The 26,300-nt window shown below is 40.1% G+C and overlaps 2 protein-coding genes across 5 annotated transcripts in view; one reads left to right on the plus strand and one right to left on the minus strand.

Moving 5' to 3' along the window:
• hps5 (HPS5 biogenesis of lysosomal organelles complex 2 subunit 2) overlaps positions 1–26,300 on the minus strand; it is a 68,129-nt gene that overhangs the window by 41,641 nt on the left and 188 nt on the right. For 2 of the 4 annotated variants that reach the window (XM_069901282.1, XM_069901275.1), the window contains exons 2-9: positions 21,907–22,100; positions 12,218–12,328; positions 11,743–11,807; positions 8,983–9,175; positions 7,715–7,845; positions 4,948–5,163; positions 2,349–2,420; positions 2,166–2,254 (exon numbers count right to left, since the gene is read on the minus strand). In XM_069901282.1, the coding sequence (XP_069757383.1) occupies positions 2,166–2,254; positions 2,349–2,420; positions 4,948–5,163; positions 7,715–7,845; positions 8,983–9,175; positions 11,743–11,807; positions 12,218–12,328; positions 21,907–22,011 (982 nt within the window). In that variant the 5' untranslated portion in view covers positions 22,012–22,100. Of the gene's footprint in view, positions 1–2,165; positions 2,255–2,348; positions 2,421–4,947; positions 5,164–7,714; positions 7,846–8,982; positions 9,176–11,742; positions 11,808–12,217; positions 12,329–17,086; positions 17,411–21,906; positions 22,101–26,300 lie in introns of those variants that run through there. The other 2 variants (XM_069901290.1, XM_069901297.1) reach the window with 2 other exon arrangements.
• LOC138744767 (L-lactate dehydrogenase A chain) overlaps positions 23,993–26,300 on the plus strand; it is a 77,367-nt gene continuing 75,059 nt past the window's right edge. Inside the window, exon 1 of the mRNA XM_069901430.1 lies at positions 23,993–24,060. The gene's annotated coding sequence lies outside the window, so the exon portion shown is untranslated. The remainder of the gene's footprint in view (positions 24,061–26,300) is intronic.

Genomic DNA, 26,300 nt, shown 5'->3' on the forward strand with positions numbered 1-26,300 from the left:
ATACTTTCAATAGTACCTAGGTTTCCCCAAAATCTCGAGGCCTTGCCATCCTCCCCCACAATGTTCCAACAGCCCTCATATAGAACCAAGTTAAAGACCTTCACCATCTGTCAAAGTTGTCATGAAACATTTAAACATTATTATTATTTTAACTAATTTAAAGTAAACCTTTAAGAAATAAGATTTATTGAAAACATGTTAAAATACTAATAACTTTAAACTATAAAAACAAAGTAAATTAAGCTATCAACAAATTTGCAGATGACTCTAAGATTGGGAATGTAGTGAACAGTAGGATCTGAACCAACTGGAAAAATGGCAGATGGAATTCAATGTGGTCAAGTATATAAATGGAGAGAACTAAAGAGTGCAGCGGAAAAGAGGGATTTAGGAATACCAATACATAAATCCTTGAAAGTGGTGTCACAGATATATAGTCGTAAAGAAAGCCTTTGGCACACTGGCTTTAATAAATCAAAGCATGCAGTACAAGAGTTGAGTTGCTGAAGTTGTGTAAGACATTGGTGAGGCCAAATGTGGAGCATTGTGTGCAGTTTTGGTCACCTACCTCCAGGAAAGATATCAATAAGATTGAAAGAGTGCAGAGAAAATTGACAAGATATTGCCAGGACTTGAAGAGCTGAGTTGTAGGGAAAGGTTGAACAGATGAGGACTTTATTTCCTGGACTGCTGGAGAATAAATGGATATTTGATGGAGGTATATAAAATTATGAGGGGTACAGATAATGCACTGATGTTGGGTGAGATGTGAACTATAGGACGTTGGTTAAGGGTGAAAAGTGAATGTTTAAGGGAAAATTAAGGGGAACTTTTTCATTCAGAGGGTGGTGAAAGTGTAGAACAAGCTGCCAGTAGAGGTGGTAGAAGTGGGTTCAATTTCAACATTTAAGAACAGAATGGATAGGTACATGGATGGGAAGGGAATGGAGGGCTACAGTTTGGATGCAGGACAATAGGACTTGGTGGAAAAATAGTTTGCCATGGATGAGATGGGCCAAAGGGCCTGCTTTTTGGTGTTCTATGATTCTAAATAAAGAATAAATGGACTTCTCAGCTCACCACCGCCCAAGTCTCATTCAAATGAATGGGAAGACCTATATTACGAATGCAAGATCACAAAAGTAGATTCCATACCATAATATGTGGAAACCACTCGCGTGGAGCGACTGATGGACTGACATCCATCAATCTGCTCGTCCCAGATTTATGGGAAAGTCTCTCAAGCACAAGATGTACTTAACTGCAAGCAGCAGAATATCTTCTAAATTCAGTGAATATTATGCAGTACGTACATATCTGGAAAGTGGGAGGAGCCAGGCAAACTCATTGGTTGAAAAAGGATCAGTATGACAAGATGCATCTTAAGAATTGCCTTCCAACTAATGCTACTTCAATAATCCAGATATATAATGAAGCTGAAGAAAACCCACTTGACACTAAAAGGTTCAATCAATTAATAAAACTTATTCGATATTACACTGCGTGGTAGATAATAGTAAAAAACTAAGAAGTGACATTAATTGTAAGAGAAATAGAGAACATTAATCACAAATTAACAAGTTAATGGGATAACATAATGACTGGACTGGTTCAATCTTGTAGATTCCTATGATTTTTTAGATAGAATTTGTGTGATTTTACCGGTCTGAAGAATGTCCAACATGTCAGCATGTGTGAACGACCAAAACTCGAAATTTCGGTTTCTTTACGCAAGTTTAGACAGCATACCATAAGTGCAGTAATTAAAGAGGCAGGACTTGCAATGCATGTTATTGATATGTGCTATTCATTAGCCCGTTGTTCATGAAATGCCTGCAGTTAACTTTAGATTGCAGGCATTCCAGAAAATTTACAAGGGGTCTAGGAAGTAAAATATTGGAAAGGGAATGGCACCCTCATTCCTGTTCTGACCTTTTTACACTGCACGCATTCCTGGACAATGGCGATAATTTCCTGGAACTCAGCGGCTGTGTAAAAAACATATCCAATAGCTGAATGCAGGCACTAATTACCTGAACTCATATGAAGAATACTCAGAGTTAATGATGTTCCGCCAGCACAAGTCAAAATACAAGGAGAGGATACGATCACTAACAGTTCACTAAAGAAATGCAAACAAAAAGCTCTGGAACACAATATCGCACCTTTTAACTCAGTCCAGAGGAGCAGCTGAACACAGTGTGGAATAAACACATAAATCCCTTGGTCTGTCCAGCTTAGAACATAATTTTCACTGTTGGAGAAGAAAACAAAAAAAAAGTCAATTGTTAATATTTGTCTAATAACTATTCCCAAGTCCATGCTATGTTCCATTCTCGGATACTCACTTGAAACACAAAAGTCGAGGAAAAGAGATAGATTGTGGAGAGCAGGAAGTCATGTTGTATTGTAGATCACACCTAGAAAATAAATGAGTATTTTTCTGAAAAAGTACCAAAATTCAAAGGAAAGAAATATCAGGGACTGCAACAAAAAAAACGTCCTATGTACTTTGCGACAGAAAATAACAGGAATTCAACAAAACTGTTTCGGATGCACCTGAACACTTGGATTGGAAACATTGATAAACTTTCATTGACCCAGTTGAACCTATGCACACATTTCATAGTGGACATGCACTACTGTTGAATCTATTACTAATTCTTTAGGATAGATTTAATCAATGGTTCTCTATCTTTTTCTTTCCACTCACATACAACTTTAAGTAATCCCAATGCCACAAGTGCTCTGTGTTTAGTAAGGGATGGCTTAAGGTGGTATGTGAATGGGAATGGAAGGTTGAGAATCACTGCTCTAGACCCAATTGTTTCTGAAATATTTTGCTTGAGAAAAATTGTCAATGGCCCATTTCCTTTGGAGTTATGAAACCATGCACATAGCCAGTCAATTAGGTACGACTAAAACAGTGGTTTTCAACCTTTTTCTTTCCACCCACATACCACCTTAAGCCATCCCTTACTAATCAGAGCACCTCTGGCATAGGGAATACTTAAAGTGGTATGTGAGTGGAAAGAAAAAGGTTGAGAACCACTGGATTACATACTGAAAGAACAAAAACAGCATAAATTATTTTGAGTTGAACCAGAAATTATTTAATTTGTAGCTAAGGAAAGCTCAGCAAATGTTATGTACTTCAATGTCATTGAGTAATATAGTGCTACAAATTCAACAACCTCTGAGGGGAAATGGAAATCATCTCAAGAGTTCACATAGAGGAAGCACTCTTTAAAGTGGTCAGTTTTATGTCTATATTGTAATAATAATTAAATGATTTAAAAGTAGGAATAGAAGCAAAACCATGTTATATTGTATCACCAGACAGAGCATAATCCTGCTACAACCTCTTATCCAGGCAGATGAAACCAAAGAACATTTCTGTTAGGAAGTAAAGATATATAACCAACGTTTCAGGCCTGAGCCCTTCGTCAATGTATGAACAAAAAGGAGGCATAAAAGATGTGGGGAGGAGGAAAGAAGGGGTGGAGGGAGGAGCACAGGCTAACAGGCCAGAAGTCATAGGTGGGAGAGCAGGAGAAAAAAAAAGCTGAGGAGTGATAGGGCGAGGGGGGTAGCTCTGTGAATGGAGTGGGAAGCTGGTAGAAAGGAGGCAGAGGGATAGAGAAAGAGAGAAATAGGGGAAACAACAGGAGTCCATGATAATGGCATCTAGATGGAGAATGCCCAGACAGAATATTAGGTGCAGCCCCGAAACAGTTATACATCTTTGCTTCCTATGAATGCTGCATTACCTGCCGAGTTCATCCAGCACTTTTGTGTATTAAACTACAATCATACAATCTGCAGACTTTCTTGTTTAAACAATAATTTTGTTAGGATTTGTCAAGGTTCAAAGCCAAGAAAATCAGGATAAAAGTAATGGCAAATTTAATTTTGGATTGTGGGTTTTTGCATCTTAGTGGCTGAAAGGTCAACTCAAAACATTAACTGTTTTCTCTGCAGGGATGCTGCATGACCTGCTGAGTATTTTCAGCATTTTTTGCTTTTAAAAATGAGGAATGGTGCAGAATCACAGGACATGCAGCTGATAAAGATGGCAAATAGCTCAAAAGACATTTGGAGCATAGATCAAAACTGAAAAGGTAAAACGCTGGTTGATACAGGAAGCCAGTGATTATCCTCTTGGGATCCAGCACAGAATAGGGGAAAAAGATGCAGCAAAGAAATTTAGGTGACACACATATAAATCATTAAAAGGTACTCAATAAGGACAAAAAAATTACCAAGGTCCAAAAGAATGTTTGGCATTTTTAAATAAGGGGATTGGAATTCAAAAACTTAAAAAAATATTAACTTCTAAATGATTAAACTGTTCAAGTATTCAAATTTTGACACCAAATATCAGGAAAAAGGTATTTACTCTGAAAACCAGAACAAAAGGAGACAAATTTAAAATGACGTTTAGCCATCAGGACACACTATTTCATCAGTGAACAAAGTAGTCATGAAAATCTGAAACTTACACCTCCAAATAGCTAGGGATTCTGAATGAATTAAAATCTTCACATTTGAGAACATCCATCAAAGGTCAAGAAGCAAGAAGTGGCAAAGGGAAATTGAGGTATGGTCAGCTTTAACATGGCAGAGTGGCATGCCAGTTGGTAGTCTCACATTCAATCCTGATCTCTGCTGCTGTCTATGTGGAGTTTGAATGTTCTTCTTTTGACCACATGGGTTTTTCCTGGTTTCTTTTTACATCCAAAAAAATGTTCTGATTGCCCGGTTACTGGGCCTCTGTAATTTGGTTCTTGTGTAGGTGACTTGTAGGATTAATGGCCAAATGACAGAGAATTTGGAACTCCTCTGAGTTGTGGGCCGAATACCATTTTTCTTCGTCATGAGGAAATATTATATTTTCGTTAGAAATTATAGCAAAGAAAGAAGTGTGTCAGACAAGCACACAAATACCTGCGGGAGATGATGGGAAGTGGAGGTGTTCCCAATAACTGCTTGAATTGGTGAGTGCTCAACACTTCCCCTTCAATGTTCACCTCCCACATCCGTGATCCTGGGCGTGCACAGAAAATGACTGGCTGAGAGATTCCCACACTCTTTGGAACTGGTAAGAAACAGGCTCCAAATTCTCCATCTCGTTCCTTGTTCCCAATTTTACAGAACTTCTCTCTGTTATTGAAAAAGTATTGACAAAGTAAATCAGATTACGTCCAACCCTTTGTTTTGTAACTTTGATACTGTAATTATAAACTCTAAAAGCCACTCAACCTAGTATTTCATCAGTCGCACTATGTCAAACTCTCATCTCTTTAGTGCTACTTTTTGGTGCTTTCTTTTCCTTCATTTAGCTTCTGCTTGACTCAGCTAGAGTAACTGTAGTCCCAATTGAAGCCCTGTTTTGTTTTTACACTAGATGATCAGTTCTTTCAATGAAAGAAAACTGGAGTTATCAGCATGCTTTTACAGAAGTCAAATCTTGAATCTGAATAGAAATGTGAAATTATGATCTTCGGCATAAGTCTGATACTCAATGCGAGAAAATAGATCAGATCAGTGGTTTGTCTGACAGTGAACGTGATTAAAACAGTGAGCAACTTGATCATGTAGAATGCCTAAAGGTCAATGACTCTAAATAAAATATTGTTTGAGCGCATAGACTGGTATAACCAGAGACTAATGCAAGGGAGGAGCTGAAAGAAATCAGTATCTCTAAGGACATGGTCTTGGGGAAATTGATGGGATTGAAGGCAGATAAATCCCAAGGGCCTGATAATCTACATCCTAGGGTACTTAAGGAAGTGGCCATTCAGATAGCAGATGCTTTAAGAATTATTTTCCAGAACTCGATAGACTCAGGATCAGTACCCATGGATTGGAGGGTAGCTAATGTTACCCCACTATTTAAAAAGGGGGAATAGAGAAAAAGCGGGGAATTATAGGCCGGTGAGCCTTACATCAGTCGTGGGCAGTCTGAGTGGCAGGCGGTGACCAGTGGGGTACCACAGGGATCTGTCCTGGGACTCCAGCTGTTCACAATTTACATTAATGATCTGGATGAGGGGATTGGATGTAATATCTCCAAATTTGCAGATGACACTAAGCTAGGAGAGGTTGTGTGCACGGAAGAGGGGGTCAGGAAGCTCCAGTGTGATTTGGATAAATTGAGGGACTGGGCAGATCCATGGCAAATGCACTACAATGTGGATAAATGTGAGGTTATCCACTTTGGTAATACAAACCGGAGGGCAGATTACTATTTGAATGGCAATAGATTAAGAGATGAGGAAGTGCAGAGAGACCTAGGGGTACTTGTACATCAGTCTCTGAAGGCGAGCATGCAGGTACAGCAAGTGGTTAAAAAGGCAAATGGTATGTTGGCCTTCATATCAAGAGGGTTTGAGTATAGGAACAAGGATACCTTACTGCAGCTGTACAGGGCCTTGGTGAGACCCCACCTGGAGTATTGTGTGCAGTTTTGCTCACCTTATCTAAGGAAAGATGTTCTTGCAATGGAGGAAGTGCAGAGGCGATTCACCAGGCTGATACCTGGAATGGCAGGAATGACTTATGAGGAAAGATTGCACAAATTGGGATTGTACTCGCTGGAGTTTAGAAGATTGAGAGGGGATCTCATAGAGACGTATAAAATTTTGGCAGGACTGGACAGAATGGATGCAGATGGGGTATTTCCAATGATGGGAAAATCCAGAACCCGGGGCCATGGTTTGAGGATAATAGGCAAACCGTTTAGGACCGAGATGAGGAGGAATTTCTTTACCCAGAGGGTGGTGAATCTGTGGAATTCAGTGCCACAGAGGGCAGTAGAGGCAGGTTCATTAAATATATTTAAGAGGGAATTAGATCTATTTCTTCAGTATAAGGGTATTAAAGGTTACGGAGAGAAGGCGGGGACGGGGTACTGAACTTTAAGATCAGCCATGATCTCGTTGAATGGCGGAGCAGGCTCGAAGGGTCGAATGACCTACTCCTGCTTCTATCTTCTATGTTTCTATAAAACATGCACAGAACTTGGACTGAATTTTTAGTCTCAGCAAGATTAACGCTATGTTAAAAAAAAACTTTTCTAAGCTTTACCCCCACAGGCAGTTTACTAATGCAATGAATAGGTGAGTGGAGGGGATGTAATTTTCTTAAACAATTGTACTCTTGCCCAATACGCATTTAGCTCTGACCCAAGTATGATTATCCTTATATATCGATTCGGGACAATCTCTGACACTGTTGTCATAAACTCCTTAACTATATGAGCCCCCGTCAAATCCACCATGTGTTTTCATGAAATTACAGTATGCACCAAAAATTGGAAGGTGTTTGTGAAACAATGTCCTAGCAAGAATCAAGACTTCCTGCAGAGGTAAAGCTAAGAAAGGTGTTTCCTTTTAATGTGGTATGACCTAACTAGCTGAAAATCAACTTGCTCTGATCCATCACACCTGACTCAACAGCGCACATTCTTCACAATCCAGCCATCAGATGCTGCCTTATACTAAAGGAAAGCAGAAAAATCTGCAAAGTGATTGAAGAAAGCAGCACAAGCTAGCGTCCAACCAATGTTATAAAGTTCACTTGTATTCATTTCAGTGGAACAGTTGATCAAAACCAAATCAGGGATAAAGGCAGGCCTGCCTCAGTAAGAATACAAGAAAAATCATAATGCCAATAATCAAGGTCATCATGTATGTGGAAATCTAGCAAATACCTCTCTGTGTCACACAGATAACAACGAGTGAGAGAGGAGATCAGCAACCTGCCCTCCAGGTAGTCAAGCTGCACCACTCGTGAGTCCACTGTTGTAATCACCTGAACTGGAAACATCACAAATCCAGCAGCCTAGTTCAGAATAGGAAAGTAATCAATAAAATGTATTTGAATGGTCCATGCAGCATCAGTCTAGCCAACATCCTCTCATCCCCCAACTGTTTCTTCCCCCAACACATACTTTTGATCTGCTGAATATTTTCTGTATTTCTTTTTTTTTGTTCTTTGTCTGGAGATCTGTGGCCAGGGGTGTTCAGATCAATGCTCGGATCTCTTGCTTGTTATAGTAAATGGCAGACAGAGTTTAATTTGGACAAGTGTATTTTGGGAGGTTAAATGAAAGAGGAAAGACTACAGTCAATGGCAAAACCTCTCGGGGCATTGATGTACAGGAGGAACTTAGGGTGAAAGTTCAGAGCTTCCTGAAAGTGGTGATACAAGTAGATGAACTGATAAAGGTGGTGTATGGCATTCCTGCCTTCATTAGCCAAGGCACTGAATAGAAAAGTTGCAATTCGAAAAAATTTGGATTGGTCATATTTAGAATATTGTGTACTGTTCTAGTTGTGACACTGTAGGAAGAACGTGAAGGCTTTGGAGAGAGTGCAGACGAGGTTTATCACAATGTCATCTGGACAAGAGTGTTCGTTTTCAGTAGAAGTTGGACAGTTTTTGCTGGAGTATTAGAGGATGTAGGGTGACCCAATAGAAGTTTATAAAATTAAGAGAAGCACAGATTTGGTTCATCTATGCTATGCTGCATCTCAGAGCAATTCCATTCCCTGGTACCTATTTTCTCACAGATACCCATTAGCATCCCTCCCACACACCAATTCAACTTGTATACTCAGGGTAAGTTTGAGCAGCAATTAACATAATAGCCAATATGTTTTTAGGACATGGGAAGAAACCCACATAGCCACACACAAGTTACACATGGACAACACTAGAGATAAAGATTAAACTCATGTTTTTGTAGCTGTGAGACAACAGCACTGTAGCATCAATATTTTGAAGCCCTTTGCAGTACAAACCTAGACTAGCTAACAGCAGACCTGGAGAAATTAATTCTGTGATGAATTGGCTTGTGGAGTCCGTTGGATCAAAAGAGCTGACCCTCAAAGTGTGCCATAGAAACAGTACACATTGTATGGAGTGGAAGTCATTACACAGCAATTGTTTCATCACTGGAAGTAAAAGAATACAAACCTTTCCCTGTTTTGAGGAATTAACTTTCAGGACAGAAACTTTTCCCAAACCGTCTCCCACAAAGATCCTGAGAGCAGCTATATCCCAGCAGAGGGCAGTAACCTGTCTACCCTTGTGCTCTGATGACACACAAATTCTTTCAGGTTTTCCGCGCCGCTCTTGATGCAACTCCCATACAATCACGTGACCTTGGCTGAAAGAGGAAACAGACCAATAATTGCAAAACTGTCATCATGGGGTTTATTTAGTAGAATCAAGATCAAATAATCTATTAACCAAATAACCTGTCACTGAAGTGTATTTGTAACTATATACAGATTTTTCTCTCTGCACCATCCATCAATCACAAATGAAATTATGCTGCCATTGAGATTTGTCCTTTCACTCACCCACTCTAAGGGGTGGATCACTCAGTACATCCATTCATTCTGCTGTACCCGAGCTTTCTCTCTCTTAGAACAGGGCATCACCAAGTACATATCCCATGATAGGCACATTACCTAATGATATGGACTCATTAATCCTGTAATTCAAAAACATGTCATTCTGCTGGTATATGAGGAGTAAAATCAACTTGATAAAGCAGTTGTTTATTCTTTCCTTGAAAATCAAAAAAAATAACTGAAGAGCCAGAAATTTGAGATTACAGGTAGTTAAATTTCAAGATTCCTTTATTGTAATACAGAAAATGAAATAGTACAGAAAATTTCCTTTTCCTGCTGTAAGGCAAATAAAAAGTCACCATTAGTATTGCCTGGAGCCCCTTTCAGTAAGAGAAAGAGAAGCAAAAGAGAATTCCTTCAGAGACACTGTGTGTGTGAATTTGCCTCCAGCATTCCCACAGCCTCTGCATTTGCACATACCCCTGTTCGAATCTTTGGCAACCCAAGCTCCAGAACAAAACCTCTGACATAATCAAGAAGTCTTCAGCACCATGGGCCCTTCAGGTGCCCTTCTTGCCCTCAACACCCTAACAAATCTCAGTTCCAATATCAATACCTGGCTCCCACGAACCAGTCTCCAGCAGCCCACAGCGTGCCTGGGTCCTTTGGCCGCAGGTTGCTACCAGCCTGCAGTGAGAGTCCCTCGACCACAAGTCGCTGACCGCCTGCAGCCTGTGTGGGTCCTTCAGTTGATGAGTCCCTCGCTCATCTGCTGCCATGGTCACCATCCTGTATGGTTGTCTCTTTCTCAATGGTGAATGTTCTCCCCGTTTCTGGTGCCCTGTGCCAGTCCACTGCTCCCCCTGGTATCTGCAACCCCTCATGGCTGCTGCTGAGCACAGATGCTGCCATCTTGGGTACAGACCCTGCAGTTGCAGGATTTAAATTAAAAACACCATTTAAAGTCTGTATGGAGCTGCTGGTATTATAACCGGATGTTGGGCCCTGTGGAGCAGCTCTATATCTTTGCTCCCTGCTCTCTTGTGTCCGCACTAGGGGCAATGCTTACATCACAACAACATCGCCGTATTTTTTTTAAATTTTCAACTAAACTTGCCAGTTATGTCACAAAGAAAGCCATATTCACTACGTCCCAAAGGCTGCAACATTCCAGATGGAAGATGAAAATGCTTATTCTTTGCTAAGTCTCTTCCTACCATCATTCAGTATGCAGCAATGACCCTGGGCTTCTTGTTGTCTGCCACATTAATTCTCCATCCATTGCCAGTTCAAATTATCTGTGGCCTCCTGACTGTGTCAATGAGGCCCAATGCAAGCTTGAAGAACAGTGCATTATTTTCAAATCATCTACAAATCCTAGCTCTCATATTCTGACAGCATTCTTGTCCACAAGATATTCCAGGTGCAGTCTCACTGACATCTTGTACAGCTGTAACATGACGTCCCAACTCTTGTACTCAATGGCAGTTCAATAAAGGCCAGTGTGCCACAGACCCTCTTGTCTATGCACTTTCAGGAAACTATGTAGTAATATTCTTTGATCAGACACGTTTACATTCTGCTTACTTAACCAGCTTAAATTCCAAATAAAATAAACTGTGCGATTTGTTCCAACGTGCTTTTGATTGGCAATTCCCTCTGAATCAGTAGCCAAACATTAAACCATGTCTTAATCACTGTTTTCAAGGTATTCATTAATTATTTCTCACAGTAAAACACCCCGATCAAAACAGATTTTTTTTTAAACAGTTGACTTTTGAAACCACAATGTTGTGCAGGAAAGTGAATCTCTAGTGTCAGCTTCAAATTTAACAGGAAAAGAATATATTGTTTCAATATATTGTTAAGGGTTATGGGGATAAGGCTGGAAAGGGGTACTGATGGTAGTGATCAGCCATGATCTGTAAAATGGCGGTGCTGGCTCGACGGGCCGAAGGGCCTACTCCAGCTCCTGTTGTCTATTGTCTATAATTAGTACTGGTTTATTCCAATTCTATGATATACCTAATAGTTGTCAGTGGCAGCCTTGAGAATAACTACTCCAAGGTTTCTGAGCATACCAAGCAATCAGTGAAGGTACATGCCTGAACTCGTAATAAAAATAATCTAAAAAAAAATGCTACCAGAGAATACTATAGATTTTAACTGGTTAACCAGATAACTGAAAAACCTTGCATTCAATATGAACAACTCGGCTTTCAAATGTGAAAGTAAAAATATAAGGAAGGATAAAGATTAAAGAAAACAAGGTAAAATAATGTTATCCATTGCAATATCTCACAGAAAAGCATGAAAAGGCTCCTGTAGACTACAGGAATAATCCAAAAATGAAAGCTTACTAATAGAGCACACTCACCTAGTTGATACAGCAACATAGTCCTCATCATGCTGACAGCAAGCAACATGGGTGAGAGCTCCTTCCTGAAGGACAACAAAATATTAGAAATTCACAACCTGATGCACAGCACCTCTAGGCCCCACTTATTTTTCTGCTTATATTGTGTTTTTATGGTTGACTGCAATGCTGCTTGAGGCACTTAAGGAGGTGGAGGAAGGCAGAAACCTGCAGCATTGCAAGAGCTGGTAGCAGATGTTTCACTCATGAGCTGCTTTAAATAAAGATACTGTCAGGTAGAAATGAAAATGTAAATACTCCTATACTACAGATGCAAATCTACTATCATTAAACTTTTGCAATGAATTTCACAAGATTATACAAACATTTCATTTATATTTGTCAGATAGAAAATATAGAACACATAGCATTCACAAAAAAATCAGCCCTCAGCTTCACCCTCCACATTGTCCATTACTCTCTTTTTTAAACTCACCTTATGAGTTAACATAATTCTCTGCTTCCAACCTTCTTTGTAAATGAGATGAAGTCCACCAGCTGAGGTGCCCAGTGCCAGCCATTTCCGTGATACTGACAAACAGGTACACTAAGAAAAGGAAGAAGCTTTTAAATGAACGGCTTAATACTTCCTTGGCCACAATTTAATTATTCTCTCTAATTCATCTGCTCACCATTATAGTGAATTATTCAGTCCAATTCACTACCCCCAATCCATTCTTGCGACAAGCCAACCCTATCATGTAGTTTTGAGCTCATTCCCCAAAATTACATCACCCATGAAAAGTATTAATTAATTCCTGGCTGATTCCATATTTATACTCTATACCTTTGAAGTTTTGATTTTTTTTTAGGTATAATTCCAAGAGTGCTGACAAACTTGACAAACAGTCTGGTTACATCACTGCCTGGTATCCGCCAACTCTCAGGACAAGAATCAACTCCAGAGAGTTGTTAACTTGGCCTGCGACATCACAGGCACCAGACTTCACTCTATCGATGACATCAAGATGAGACGGTGTCTTAAAAAAGCAGCCTCTATCCTCAAAGGCCACCACCACCACCATCCAGGCCCTCTTCAGTCTGCTACCATAGGGAAAAAGGTACAGGAGCCTAAAGGCAAGCACAAGGATAGCTCCTTTCCCACTGCTATCAGATTCTTGAATCCACTATTATTATTTTTTTATTTATAGTAAATATGGTTATAAGATGGCTACAATATGTACGTTTGCACTAGGATGCTGCCACAAAACACTAAATTTCATGACTTGTTCATGACAAATTCTGATTCCAGAATCTGATTCTAAAACTCCAACACCACCATTTTTCATAGTTCCATAAGGCATGGGAGCAGAATTAGGCCATTTGGCCCATTGAGTCTTCTCTGCCATTCTTTAGAATTGAGGAGAGCGAGGGGAGACTTAATTGCAGTATATAATATTATGAGGGGCCTTGATGTATTAAATGGGAATTATCTGACCAGAGGGACCAAAATACATAAAAGTTGTGATAGTAATTGATGGCAGAATTAACAGTTTTTCACCCATATGACCAAAGGGGTCTGCAGCTCACTGCCTGAATGGATGGTAGAAGCGCCATTATCACACTGAAATAATATCTAATGTGATCTTGAGCAGCCATGGCCTGCAAAGCCAAGGACCTGATCCTGAAAGTTGGGATTAGTCAGGCTAACTCATTTTCAATAAGCATCAATGAGATGGATCAAATGATATTTCTTTCATGAAAATTATATGATCCCACATGTGACATGAAGGTAGAAACTCACGTGAATAGGGTGGTGAAGAAGGCTTTTAGTATGCTGGCCTTTATCAATCATTGCATGGAATATAGGAGTTGGGAGGTGATGTTGAGACTGTATAAGACGTTGGTGCGGCCTAATTTGGAGTTCTGTGTGCAGTTCTGGTCGCCTAATTATAGGAAGGATATAAACAGAGTGGAGAGAGTGCAGAGAAGGTTTACCAGAATGTTACCTGGGTTTAAGCATCTAGAGTATAGGGAGAGATTGGACAGATTAGGTCTTTATTCTTTGGAGCGTAGAAGGTTGAGAGGGGATTTGATAGAAGTATTTAAGATTATGAAAGGGATAGACAGAGTGGATGTGGATAGACTATTTCCGTTACAAGGAGGAAAGATTAAAACAAGAGGACATGAGTTAAGAATTAAAGGGCAGAGGTTTAGAGGTAACATGAGGGGGAACTTCTTTACTCAGAGAGTGGTAGACGTGTGGAATGAGCTTCCGGGAGAAATAGTGGCGGCGGAGTCAATTGTACTATTTAAGAAAAGGTTGGACAGGTATATGGATGAGAAGAAGATGGAGGGTTATGGGCATTGTGCAGGGAGGTGGGACTAGAGAGGGGTGTTTGGTTCGGTGCGGACTAGAAGGGCCTAATGGCCTGTTTCCGTGCTGTAAATTGTTATGTTATATATGATTCAATTTATTGTCATTATGCTAGTATACCAGCCAATGAAGCATAATCAGCCTCAAACGGAATGTAAAATAGAGTTACATACATTACAGTAAACACATACAATAAAAAAACCCACAAAAACCACAATAAACCATGTACAATTAAAACCACATTATTCTAAAATGAATTGTTAAAAAAAAATTACTGATTCTGAAAGATAGGTGCAGCACCGCTCAACATCATGAATTGGTATTTAACAACATCACGGCTTCATGAAAAAAGCTTTTTAAATCTGGTAGTTCTCGAGTGAACGCTCCTATAGCGTCTGCCTGGTGGTAGGAGAGTAAATAGTTCATGATTAAGGTATGTGTTGCATCTTTAATGATATTCCTCATCCTGCCCAAACATCGTCCCCTACAGATTCAATGGAAGGCAATTGCATTCCAGCAATCCATTGGGAAGTTTTCACTACCTGCTGGAGTGTCTTCCTATCTTGAGCAGAACAATTCCCAAACCATAACGAAATACGGTAAGTCAGCACACTCTCAATAGTACATCTATAGAAATTCAACAGTATTCAAGGGCAGCAGTGTAACTTCCTCATCCATTTCAAAAAATCGTTGTGCCTTTTTGAGGCACAATTCCAAGTATTATGTCTTTTAAACATTGATGAATTCAAAGACCAAATGAGATCATCAGAGATATGGACCCCTCCCCCCCCCCCCTGCCTACCCAGGAATATGAAGCTCTGTAACTGCTCCACCACCACTCCATTGATGTAAATCAGGACATGCCTGTGGCTTCCCACCCATCTAAAATCCACAATTATCTCTTTTGTCTTCTGGTAATTTGCTTTGGAGTTGTAAATATTAATTCCAAATCCAATTAAGTTTATAGCATTACGTTAAACATAGACAAGGAAACCTTCACTTAAATACCAAGTTCCCTTAGCATTCCTCCATGTTCAATAACACATGGCAGAGGTACAGAGAAGCAGGAGCAGAAAATACACTCTGGTTTGGGGACTCACCAAGAATGGGTCAGCAGTTCCATCAATGATCAAGCCAAGTCCAAAGAGACAGGCCCTAAGCGATAAATCTTTCTAAACTCACCTTCACCAATCTATATCTATATAAATGATGTATCTGATGACCTTCAGAGAATTGGTAGGAATCATCACCATATACATCTTGTGCTGGCCAAGTTCTACCTTCACTCCAATGCTATCTTCAATGAGTATTGTGCAAAACTACCTATAATCTACTAAATACAGTAAAAATCCTGGTATCTAGAATTCAAGCAATCCGCAGCCTCAAGCAATTAGCAAAAAAAATTAGAGGAAAATAAATTTTAAACTTTAAATAAATAAGAATAACAGGTAAAAAAATACACAAGTTTAAAATTGTAAAAGTAAATGTTTTCTGAAGTAACACATAAGCCTTTGGTGAAGATGAGAGCAAACATTCAGCTGCGAAGTGCCTTGGTCATGCTTTATTCATAGTAGCTGTTTGAATAAAGTTGAGTGAAATACAAATGGCGTCACTCAGGATGAAGAGCTGGTTGATGCTGCTCGCTGTTGGGGTAACTCTCTTAAAGTGTCTCTTTATCCCTGCTTAGTAAAGCCCTGGTCAGAGACTTTATCTGGAAACTTGGAGGAGAGGGGCGGGGTTCATTATCTGTAATGTTATTGTTCGTCTTTCGGGTGGCTCCATGGAGGGGGAGGAAACTGCAGATGTAGGAATAGTTAAATGTTTTCAAAGAATGTGACTACAAATACATTTTTTAAGGTTTATATATTCATGGAAGTGAAGTTTGATCAATGTAAGAAGAGTATTGCATTTTTGTCTTTTAAACTGTTTATTCTTAATGCAGGTATATTAGTTAGGCATTGAAAGAGTAAGTCCCAAGCGACCAGAAAATAGACTTAATCAGCATCTACCAATCTCCCTAGAAGCCGGATACCAGAGGTTTTAGTGTAGAATAAACTGAGAACAGATTTAGCAATTCAAAATTGGGTATATATGAGAAAACAAGGGTCATCAGTAGCAACAGCATTATGTTCCACTGCAATGTGAAACTTCTTAGCCTAGCATATCACTCACTCTATTACTGTCAAGCCATGGGTTCAATTAGGTGCACACAAGAGTTTACCCAAGATACCAAGTGTACCTAAAATATGTGCTAACCTTGCAAGGTTGCTATTATGCTAACCTGGCAACAATCATGAGTGCTTAACAGCAAAAGCAAACTGTAATAGATAGATCCCATATCACATCCAGTCATGAATGGTGTTGGACAATTAAAACAGCAAATAAAAGGAAGTGGTTCTGCAAACATCCTTATTTCAGCACCCCTTTTCTCACTGCCGACCCGCCTAAGGAATGGGAAAAATTTCAGGGCAAGCTGAACCCAGCAACATTTCACATTGCACCATTATTTGCAGGTAATTCTGCTACTCGGGATTTTAAGGGGGGGTCCCACCCCCAGCGGTGACTTCGTGAGTGATATATTATGTACAGCGCTCTGACAGCCGAGCTGAGTGCACAGTGACATTTCACAGCTGTCAGAGCTTTGGATATTATGATCTTCATAAACACAAAATTATAGGGGGGGGGGGGGGGGGGCGTGGCAAGATGGCGTAGAGCATGTAATCTCGACCTCTCTGGCCAGACTTTTAAGAACCCGTTTTTAACTCTTTGTTTTCAGGTTTAAATTTTTTAAAACTTTGTTTAAAGTATCAAGGAATTGTTATGGCCATTAATGGTAAAAAGATTAAACCTCAAGTACAGAAGAAACTACATTTTCGGAGTGTTGAATATTTAGGGCCTAAACAGCCTGCTATAACTTCAGGTTTACTTTCTTTCAAACCTAAACCACAAAGATTGCCTGTGGGAGCTGAAAAAATGACTATTACTCACCAGGAGAAGGACATCGCTGGAATTACCCATTCTCAGAAGGAAGATGCGTGTGCCCCCGATGTGAATCCCGATCCTGGCAGCCTGCCGACTTTAACGGAGGGGGCACGCAAGAAGACGATTCCATTGCTTGAAATGCCCCAGGAAATACTCCAATCTGAATATTTTGATCTTTTTTGTGAGTTTTTGAAGCAACAACGGGTTGCGGAGGGAGAACAGCATCGGCCCCCTGAGGAAGTCGGGGTGGCGTCGCTGGGAGTCAAGACCCGTAGTAAAACTGTTAAACTGCCTGTTGTTGACATGCAGCAGGAGCTGCAGTTACCTGGTTCTGCCACTACGCAAGAGAAAGCAGGGCTGAGCTTTTCTGAATTACAATGTAAACAGCTAAGCCTTATCATTCAGCCTATGCTGAATGAAATGTCTCAAAGGCTCAGTTTGGAACTGGATACAGTTAAAATACGTGTGGAAGCATCTTGTGAGGATTTTTTAAAATTTCAGGCTGCTTTTTTGAAATGTCAACAACAAGTGGCTTCTAATACAGAAAAAGTGTTGGAGGTGGAAGAATCCGTTAAAGAATTGCGAGAACGTGAGAGGGAGTTAGAGAGGAAAGTAGATTATTTAGAGAATCAAAGTAGAAGGAATAATGTGAAGATTGTTAGTTTGCCAGAAGGTATGGAAGAACAAGATCCTCTTTGTTTTTTTACCGAATGGATTCCACAAATACTGGGGCAGGAATTTTTCTCTGGAGGTCTGGTATTGGAAAGAGCTCATAGAGCCTTAAGAAGAAGACCTCTGTCTGGTCAACCACCGAGACCCGTGATAATTCAATGTTTGAATTACTTAGACAGAGAAACGATACTTCGTCTAGCAGTGCAAAAAGCGAGACAACGACAAGCCCCGTTAATGATTCAGAATAGTAGAGTTTTTTTCTATCCTGATTTGAGTCAAGAGGTTATTCAGCGTCGGCGTTGATTTAATCCAGTTAAAGAAGTTTTGTGGCGTAAAGGTTATAGGTCTACTTTTCGCTATCCGGCAGTGTTGAAGGTGTTTTATGGAGACTTTCAATCTCAGTTTTTTGAGAATGAGCATAAAGCAATGAGTTCTGCTGATTCATTGCCAGATGTAAGAGGACAAAGATGTAGCCCACCATTGTCTCCTAAAGAAAAATCTGGTTGTTCTGGAAATGGAAGAAATGACAGAAATGTGAGAAATGGGAATGGAAAGAGTCCGTTCCCTTGAAATGGGGCCACCGAATCTGGAATCTCTTGGATGAATAGAACTTTTTTATTTTTACTTTCTTTTTATGTCATTATGATATCTTGTTGCTATTCTTTGTTTGGCTGGGGAGGGAGAGATTTGCTCTATGTTCTACGAGTCATCAGCCACACCCAAGTTTTGTTTAGGGATTACTATCTTTTGGTAGTTTTTTTTTGGGGGGGGGTTCTTTTTCCTTTTATCTTTTTTTTTAATTTTCATTTTATTTAGACTTTAATTTGTGGTTTCTTTTTCTCCTATTGGAGGGCCTATTTACGTTGTTCTGAGTCTTTATATATTGATATTATTAGTTTTTAGTAATATTAGTGGATATGTCAAAGTTGAAGTTTGCTACTTTCAATGTTCGGGGTTTAAACAGTCCGATTAAGCGTAAGCGTATTTTTATCAAGTTCGATCTTTGGTTAAACATGTGTTCGGTAGAGATATGATTTTACCTGAAATGATTAAATTTGAGACTTCTTATGAGGGTACCAGAGAAGGGTTATATTTTAGTTATGTATCAAATATTACAGGATGGTATGGATAAAAAGGGTTGGGATAAATCTAAAGGTAAATGGGAAGTCGATATTGGTTTTATTTTTTCCGAGGATGATTGGTCAGATATTTGTTATGATAGTGTAACTAGACTGATAAATGCACGTTATGCGATGATTAATTATAATTTTTTACATCAACTATATTTAACACCTGAAAAATTGAAAAAATATGGTCTTTAGGAATCAGATTTGTGTTTTAGATGTGGTAACGTTGTTGGAATTTTTTTTCATGCGGTTTGGGACTAGATAAACTTCAATTTGCTTTTGTGTATTTAGCACTATCTGTAGCAAAAAAATGTATTGCTAGTACGTGGAAAGATATGAATATGATTGATATTAATAGATGGCATAATAAGATGAAATATTGTTTAATGGAAAAAATTACATCGGTGGTTGTTATATTCAGAATATTTACATTTTGATTTATAGTGACTAGATTTTAATATGTATGCTTTACTTTTCTTTATTTTTTTTTCTCTCTTCTTTATGGCTCTCCTTAGAAGAGTTGGCTGAAGGTGGGGGGGGGGTTTCTTTTTTTATATATATAAAATATAACGTTCATGCTTTGTTTATTGTTATATATGTTACTTATTATCTGTAATTTGAATGAATAAATAAAGTTTAAAAAAAACACAAAATCATAATCAGATTAATTTGTCAAATGTTCATTGTTGAAATGTTAACGCCAACTGTACCCTTAACAGAAAATACCTTTTGTGTCATTTTTCAATGAAAAGCTTTCTAAATATTGATCAATAGTTCACCCTGGGCCAGCTCATCAGTGGCAAGTGAGTGAATGAGTAGCCAGCATCGGCTGCTCAGAGCTGGTGGCCAAATGGGGTAGAAGGCCGGATATCAGGTGGGGTCAGGTGGGCTCTGGCATCCCTTCGTGGTGGTGCTCGGGGTCCATCACAGCAGACCAGCCCCCCGCTTCCTGCAAGCAGGACACCACCGCCGCCATGTCGCTAGTGCCTAGGAACGCACACAGCACCTCGGCAGAACAGCTCCTTAAGCCAGATCTGCTACCCCGTCACGCTCCCCTCACATCGGGCCCACTCCCCACGCTGCCTGCTCCTTCACGCCACCAACTCCCCTGCCCTACTCCCTCATGCCACCCACTGTCTGCTCCCTCATGCTTCTCCCTTGGATAACACAACTGTTATTCGAAGAGGAAGTGGTGGTTGCTTTCAAGGGACTTAAACCATAGAGGAGAGCTCAGTTTGTGCTTGGATAGTGGGATAAGTCTCAGGTAGTGGTAAGTCTCAGAGCGTGGTTGTCAGAGTGGGGCTCAGGCAAAGGGGAAAGGGGTTGTCAGGGCGGGGCTCGGGCCGCAGGGCGGGGCTCGGGCCGCAGGGCGGGGCTCGGGCCGCAGGGCGGGGCTCGGGCCGCAGGGCGGGGCTCGGGCCGCAGGGCGGGGCTCGGGCCGCAGGGCGGGGCTCGGGCCGCAGGGCGGGGCTCGGGCCGCAGGGCGGGTGGCTGTCAGAGCGAGGCTCAGCCAGCGGGGACCTGGCAGTGAAGCGGGGGGCTGTCATTCCACTATGAAATTTACCTGCCAGACTGACAGAAGCACACAGGCACTAACATCATTAATTGTACCTGGTAGGACTGGTTGTCATTTCACATTGCCAGATGGCGATTGGTGAGTTAACTCGGTTGGGCTCTCAACTCTGCTCCGAACAGAGTGAGAACCCATTTGAAATTGACTCACCCTGCCCAGTTATTTCTTTTCACACCACATGATTCCCGTGATTTAACCCTCCAATTTGGAGGATTAACTCACATGTACACGGCGGTGTGAAAAGTGATGCCACAGTTCAGAATGAGAGCTATGGACAAGGCTGAAACTTTTGCAACCACAATCTTCCAAAAATGCTGAGTGGGTCAATTTCTTCTTCTTCCAGGGACCCACACTATCACAGAAGCAAGTTATTTGCCAATTCCTATAATTCCAAGTGATGGCTCATCAAACTGGATACAAAACATTGTGAGACTAAACACCATTCCAAAATTGTACTCAATCTGCCCAAAATGTTCCAGTACAGTTAAGATACTGGCACCTACCTGATACCATGTAAAATTACTCAGTTGCGTCCTACCCACAAAACAAAGGCCAAATCTAGCAGACTAATTACTCTCCAGTCTTCCTACACTCAGTCATCTAAATGAAACAAGGTGTAGTCATCAATATTGTTGTGGCAGTTGGTCACCGATAACATTCTCACCAATACTCAATTTTGATCCTGACAGGATGATTCAACTTCAGACCCACTCACAGTTTTGCACCAAATAGGGATTGGACCTTAATTCTAGATGTCAGGGAAGAGTGATTGCCAACAATAACCAGCAGAAAGTGTGGCATTCAAAAGCAATGCAAAACTTAAGTACAAAGTAATCGAGTGGATTCACAACTCTTACAAAAGAATGTGGCTGTGGTCATTGTAGGCTATTCATCTCAGATCAGGAAATGGTTTTGGGAGTTCCAGAGGATCATTTACATCGTAGTTGAATGGAACATGGGGACATAGCCTTAAGATTTGTTTGGGGGGGCGGGGGAGGGAGGGAGTAGATTTAAGGCAGAAATGAAGGGGAACTGTATTTTCCAGAGTAGTGAATCTATAGAATTCTCTGCCAACAGAAGCAGTAAAGGTTACCCCATTATTTCAGACACAGATGTATTGTTATACAGTGGGGGAATTAAGGGGAAAAGTCAAAGGAGCTGAATATGTCCAGATCAGCCATGATTTTACTGAATGGCGGAGCAAGCTTGATGGGCCAGATGGCCTGCTCCTCAATAATCACACCTGTAAAATAAACAGCATAATGTTTATTTCAAAAAGCTCTTTAATTTCTACTTTATGTAAAGACCTTGAATGACATCACTGTGTTACCCAACCATCTGAAGACTTCAAGAAAGTTTCTCCTTAGATCAGTACACCCACGAACCTCCCTCTTATTAATATAATGCATCTACTCCTTTAATTAGAGCAAGTATTGGAAGTGTCTTTCTCTCACCTTCAGCCTGTTTGAATCTAGTCTGAGAGATGATAACAGAGGATCCAGAGAGTCCAGTTCAGCTAAAATATGACTACATGATTCTGGGAGCACTGGTAATGACATTGTAGAATATTCACAGCAGCTCTAAGAAAACTGATAGAAACTTCTGTAATCACGCTTACAGTCTTCATTATAGATATGTTGCACTCATGCTGTAGAAAACAGATAAAACAAATATGCAATGAGTCTACTCATCCAGCATTATTTACATTTGTTCAGATATTTAAAAACATTTTTGCTCCTTTTCCAATCTCAGGCTCAATAATACATGATGTATCCAACCAGATGGATCAAAGAAAAATCATCTTCATCTTGTCCAAGATACTTCATCCTACCTTAATGAAGGGCTCAAGCCTGAACGTTGGTTAAGCATCTTTATCTTTGTTATACAAGGTACACTGTTTGACTGGTTTCTCCAGCAGTGTGTTTTTATTTCAAGCACGATGCCTGGAGACTTTTGTGTTTTACTTTTTAAAATCAAATCTGGTTGTAATTCAAAAATGTAACAGAATTAGCTGCCAACTTCAGAGTTTCCCAAATTATTTTCTTTCCAATGAAATAGATCATTAATAAAATTTTAAAACAATCTTAAACAGTTGCAAGAGAAACCCTGCAGAATCCAATTGCAGAATCAGCTAAAAGAAAAGTCAAACTCAGCCTGAATATAAGAACATGGAAATGCTGGAGGAACTCAGCAGGTCTTGCAGCGTCCATAGGAGGTAGATATATAACCAATATAGATGGCCTGTCCCCTTCTTCAAGGAACGAGTAAAAAGCAGGGAGGTGCCTGAATTAAAAGGCTGGGAAGAGGGGAAAAAACAAGAGCAGGGGAGAAACACAAACCAACAAACATAGGGCCTGCCTTTTTGTTGGCAATGTGGAGCAATCCATGCTACAAGCCTACACAGGCAATGCCCCTAAACTCTTCCTCTGCTTCAATGACCACTACATTAGTGCTGTCTCATGCACCCAAGATGTTATCCACTTTGCTGCCAACTTTCATCCCGACATCAAATTCACTTGATCCATTGCTAGCAACATTCTCCCCTTTCTTGATCTGTCTTCATATTGACTAAATCCTTCATGGTACTCTGATCCAGAAGGTAAAGATACATGGGATCTATGGTGAATTGATAGCTTGGATTCAAAATCAGATGGCTTTTGAAATATAAAGTGTAATGGCAGAAAGCTGTTATTCTAACTAGAGACCTGGGACCAGTGGTGTTCTGCAGGGATCAGTGTTATGACTTCTGTTCTTTATGCTATATATAAACAACTTGGATCAAAGTTTACAGTTAATACTTTTCTTTCTTTTTCAATCTTTTTATTAATCATATTAACGGTAAATAATATGAGAATCGGAGTATATAATCAAAAAGGGGAAAAATATCACTATATGACATCATATAACATAACTGCATCACACCACAATTAATGAATATGTTCTCATCTCTTCAAACTGAAATCTTCAAAAAGAAAATTTTCTTTGTTATATAAAACCCCACCTAATCTTAAAAAAAATAAAAAGACTGGACACCCCATCCTGAGAATTTATTAATAAAAAATTTGTCTAATCTTCACCAACAAAGGGAAAAGAAATATACTCTGGATGGGAAAATAATTATACTTAGTCATGTGGAAATAATTTACAAAAGGTCGCCAAGTCACTTCAAATTTAACAGAAGTACAGTTGACACTTAAGATTGGTAGAGTTATGGACAGTGAAGAGAGCAATCAAATAATACAAAAGAAACAGCAGATGAAGTTTAATTCACACAAAAAGTGTGAGTGTTGCACTTTGGGAGGTCATATATAAGTGAAATAGGAGTTAATGGGAGCCCTCTTAAAAGCTTTGATGTAAGGAGTTTCAGATCTTTTGAAAGAGGCCAAGCCTGTAGATAGGGTGGTACAGAAGAAGTAGATATCCTTGCCTTTATTGGATGGAATGTTAAACATAAGTAAGGAAGTCGTGCTGCAGCTACATAAAACTTTGGACAGGGTGCACTTGGAACATTGTGTGCAATTTTGGTTGCACAATTACAGAAAGGATCTGCAAATTTAAGAGAGTACAGAAAAGACACAAGGTTGCTGTCTCGATTAGAGGGTATACAGGTAAGTTATGAGGAGAGATTGAACAAACAGGGATTATGTTCTCTGGAGTATCAGAGGCTGAGGGGAGACCTGATATTTATAAAATTATGAGGCATTGATAGAGTAGACAGAATCTTTCTCCCCCTTCCAGAGTAAAATGTCACATATAAAAGAACATATGTTTAAGGCAAGGGGAAGGAAGTTTTATAATTTTTTTATTTGGCTTAACATGGTTATCATAGATTAATTCATTTACTTGTTTCTTATGTGGACTAAGTAAGAAACAGTCAATGTAGTTCCATCAGTTTTTAAAAAAAATTTTTTGTACTTATATGTATATGAGATTACTTGTTATGTGTTTTTCTTAAAATTTTGTGTGTGTTTATATGTTAACTCAAAATATTTTAAAAAAGAAAAAAATAGGAAACATGATGCATAGTTGTGCAATTACAGTGCAAGACATATTAAATAGATCAACTTGTATTTTTGCTCTCCATCACATGCATATGACTTAAGCCTCGAGAAACCAGGGTCTCATGATTCCAGTTCCAGGACAGTAATTGTAGATGTGCGGAGCCTTTTTGGATTTTCTAATCTTAGCTCTTGCCGTAGGTTAATGTGACATTCATTTCTTTTTCATTCTAGGTAGAGTTTGTACAATCACAGCTTTGTAATGAGAAAAGTGACAAACGTTAAGAGTATCTGATAATCTGGACTTGGGTGGTGCAATTACAGTGCAAGACATATTTTTATATAGTATTAGTATAAATTCCCTAATGAACCCAATAAATTTAAAAGATTCACAGGAAATGGGACTGATCAGTCTCAAGGCAGTGTGGGAAACAGATCCCTGGTGAGTCACATGGAGCAAGGGGACTAGTGGAGAGAAAGTGGGGCCTCAGCAAGTGGAAATGAAGCTTGGGTAACAGGTCCTCAATAAGTTGCAAGAGAGTGCAGCAAACATTATCTGGTGAACAAGCAGTCGAAATCAGGATTGTACAGCAAATTATCAGTTTCACTGCACCATTTAATACATGGCATTAGCGGCTGCCCTTGCGTAAATCAAATCAAATCGACTAAATGAAACTAAATTATAGGCTACAGCAAATTTGTTATCGCCAGTCTATATGTAAATAGTATCCAGATACCACAGGTGAAGTTTTGATGTCCAACACATACTGTATATTCTCAATATGGATGGTTCGGAAGACCCAGCACAGCATCGCAATTAGTGACTGCAGGCAGAAGATGCACCAAGATACAATGCATAACCATTTAACAGTCCAGGGAACCAGATTACAGATGGGCATTTACTGAAGACTAAATATGTAGACAGGTGTTGAAAGACTTAATAATACAACATGCAAACTGAACGATTCATCACTTGAGTTACACAAGCCTTACACCCAATGCAAAGTGTGTGAGTATTTTAATCACTGAAAATATCTGGGGCAATACCTGGCAGACAGCAAGAAAAAAATACCTTGGATATATAATGAAAACTGACAGAGTGAAAATCATAATTCACACACAAGCAATGCAGTGGGGTGAAAATGACAATAACCTTTCAGAGGAGTCTTTTCATTTGACAGTCCATAATCAGACTTGCTTTAGGCAGTTGCCTGTGTGAGATCTATTTTAACATGGGATATCCATTGCTCACTTGCCTGTAAGCAGTTCTGAGGAAGAGATTGTGGTCCAAAATGACAGAAAGTCAGGATCTCTCTCCCTTTCCCCAAACTACTTATCTTAGCTCTTCATAGCATTTCCAGAAGACATATTTCACAGCCTTGAGTGCACCTTTTCCCATTCGGCTAGTTTAAAAGTGGACCACAACTGTTGATTAGACATGGAGGGGAGTGAGAACTTTGCTCTCGTCCCTGCAGGTGGGAGTAGAATACAGGCGGCCTTGCGCTGGACTGGGGAGGGAAGGGTATGGTGCAGGAAGTCTGCCCTAGCATGTCGGGGAATGAGGGCGAGCCATCCTCCAGAGGTGGGTAGAAGAGTCAACACCGCCAACCAGCTGCAGGCAGGGAGTGCGGAGGCCAGCATGTCTCGCTGTCAACCTGCCGGCCTGTCATGTTTGGGGCGGCCTGTCTATCCCGGCTTTGCTGGGACTCGGACATTCCTGCTGCTGGGGCGGGAGGATGGAACCGCATTCATGCCGTGGGCGGCCTTTGATGGCGGGGGGGGGGGGGGGGGGGAGGGGGGGGAAGAGATGGGTAGAGCAATGGGCTCAGTTCCGGCCCACCATGCGGCCG

Source organism: Narcine bancroftii, chromosome 1 (assembly GCF_036971445.1).
Source record: "Narcine bancroftii isolate sNarBan1 chromosome 1, sNarBan1.hap1, whole genome shotgun sequence".
NCBI lineage: Eukaryota > Metazoa > Chordata > Chondrichthyes > Torpediniformes > Narcinidae > Narcine > Narcine bancroftii.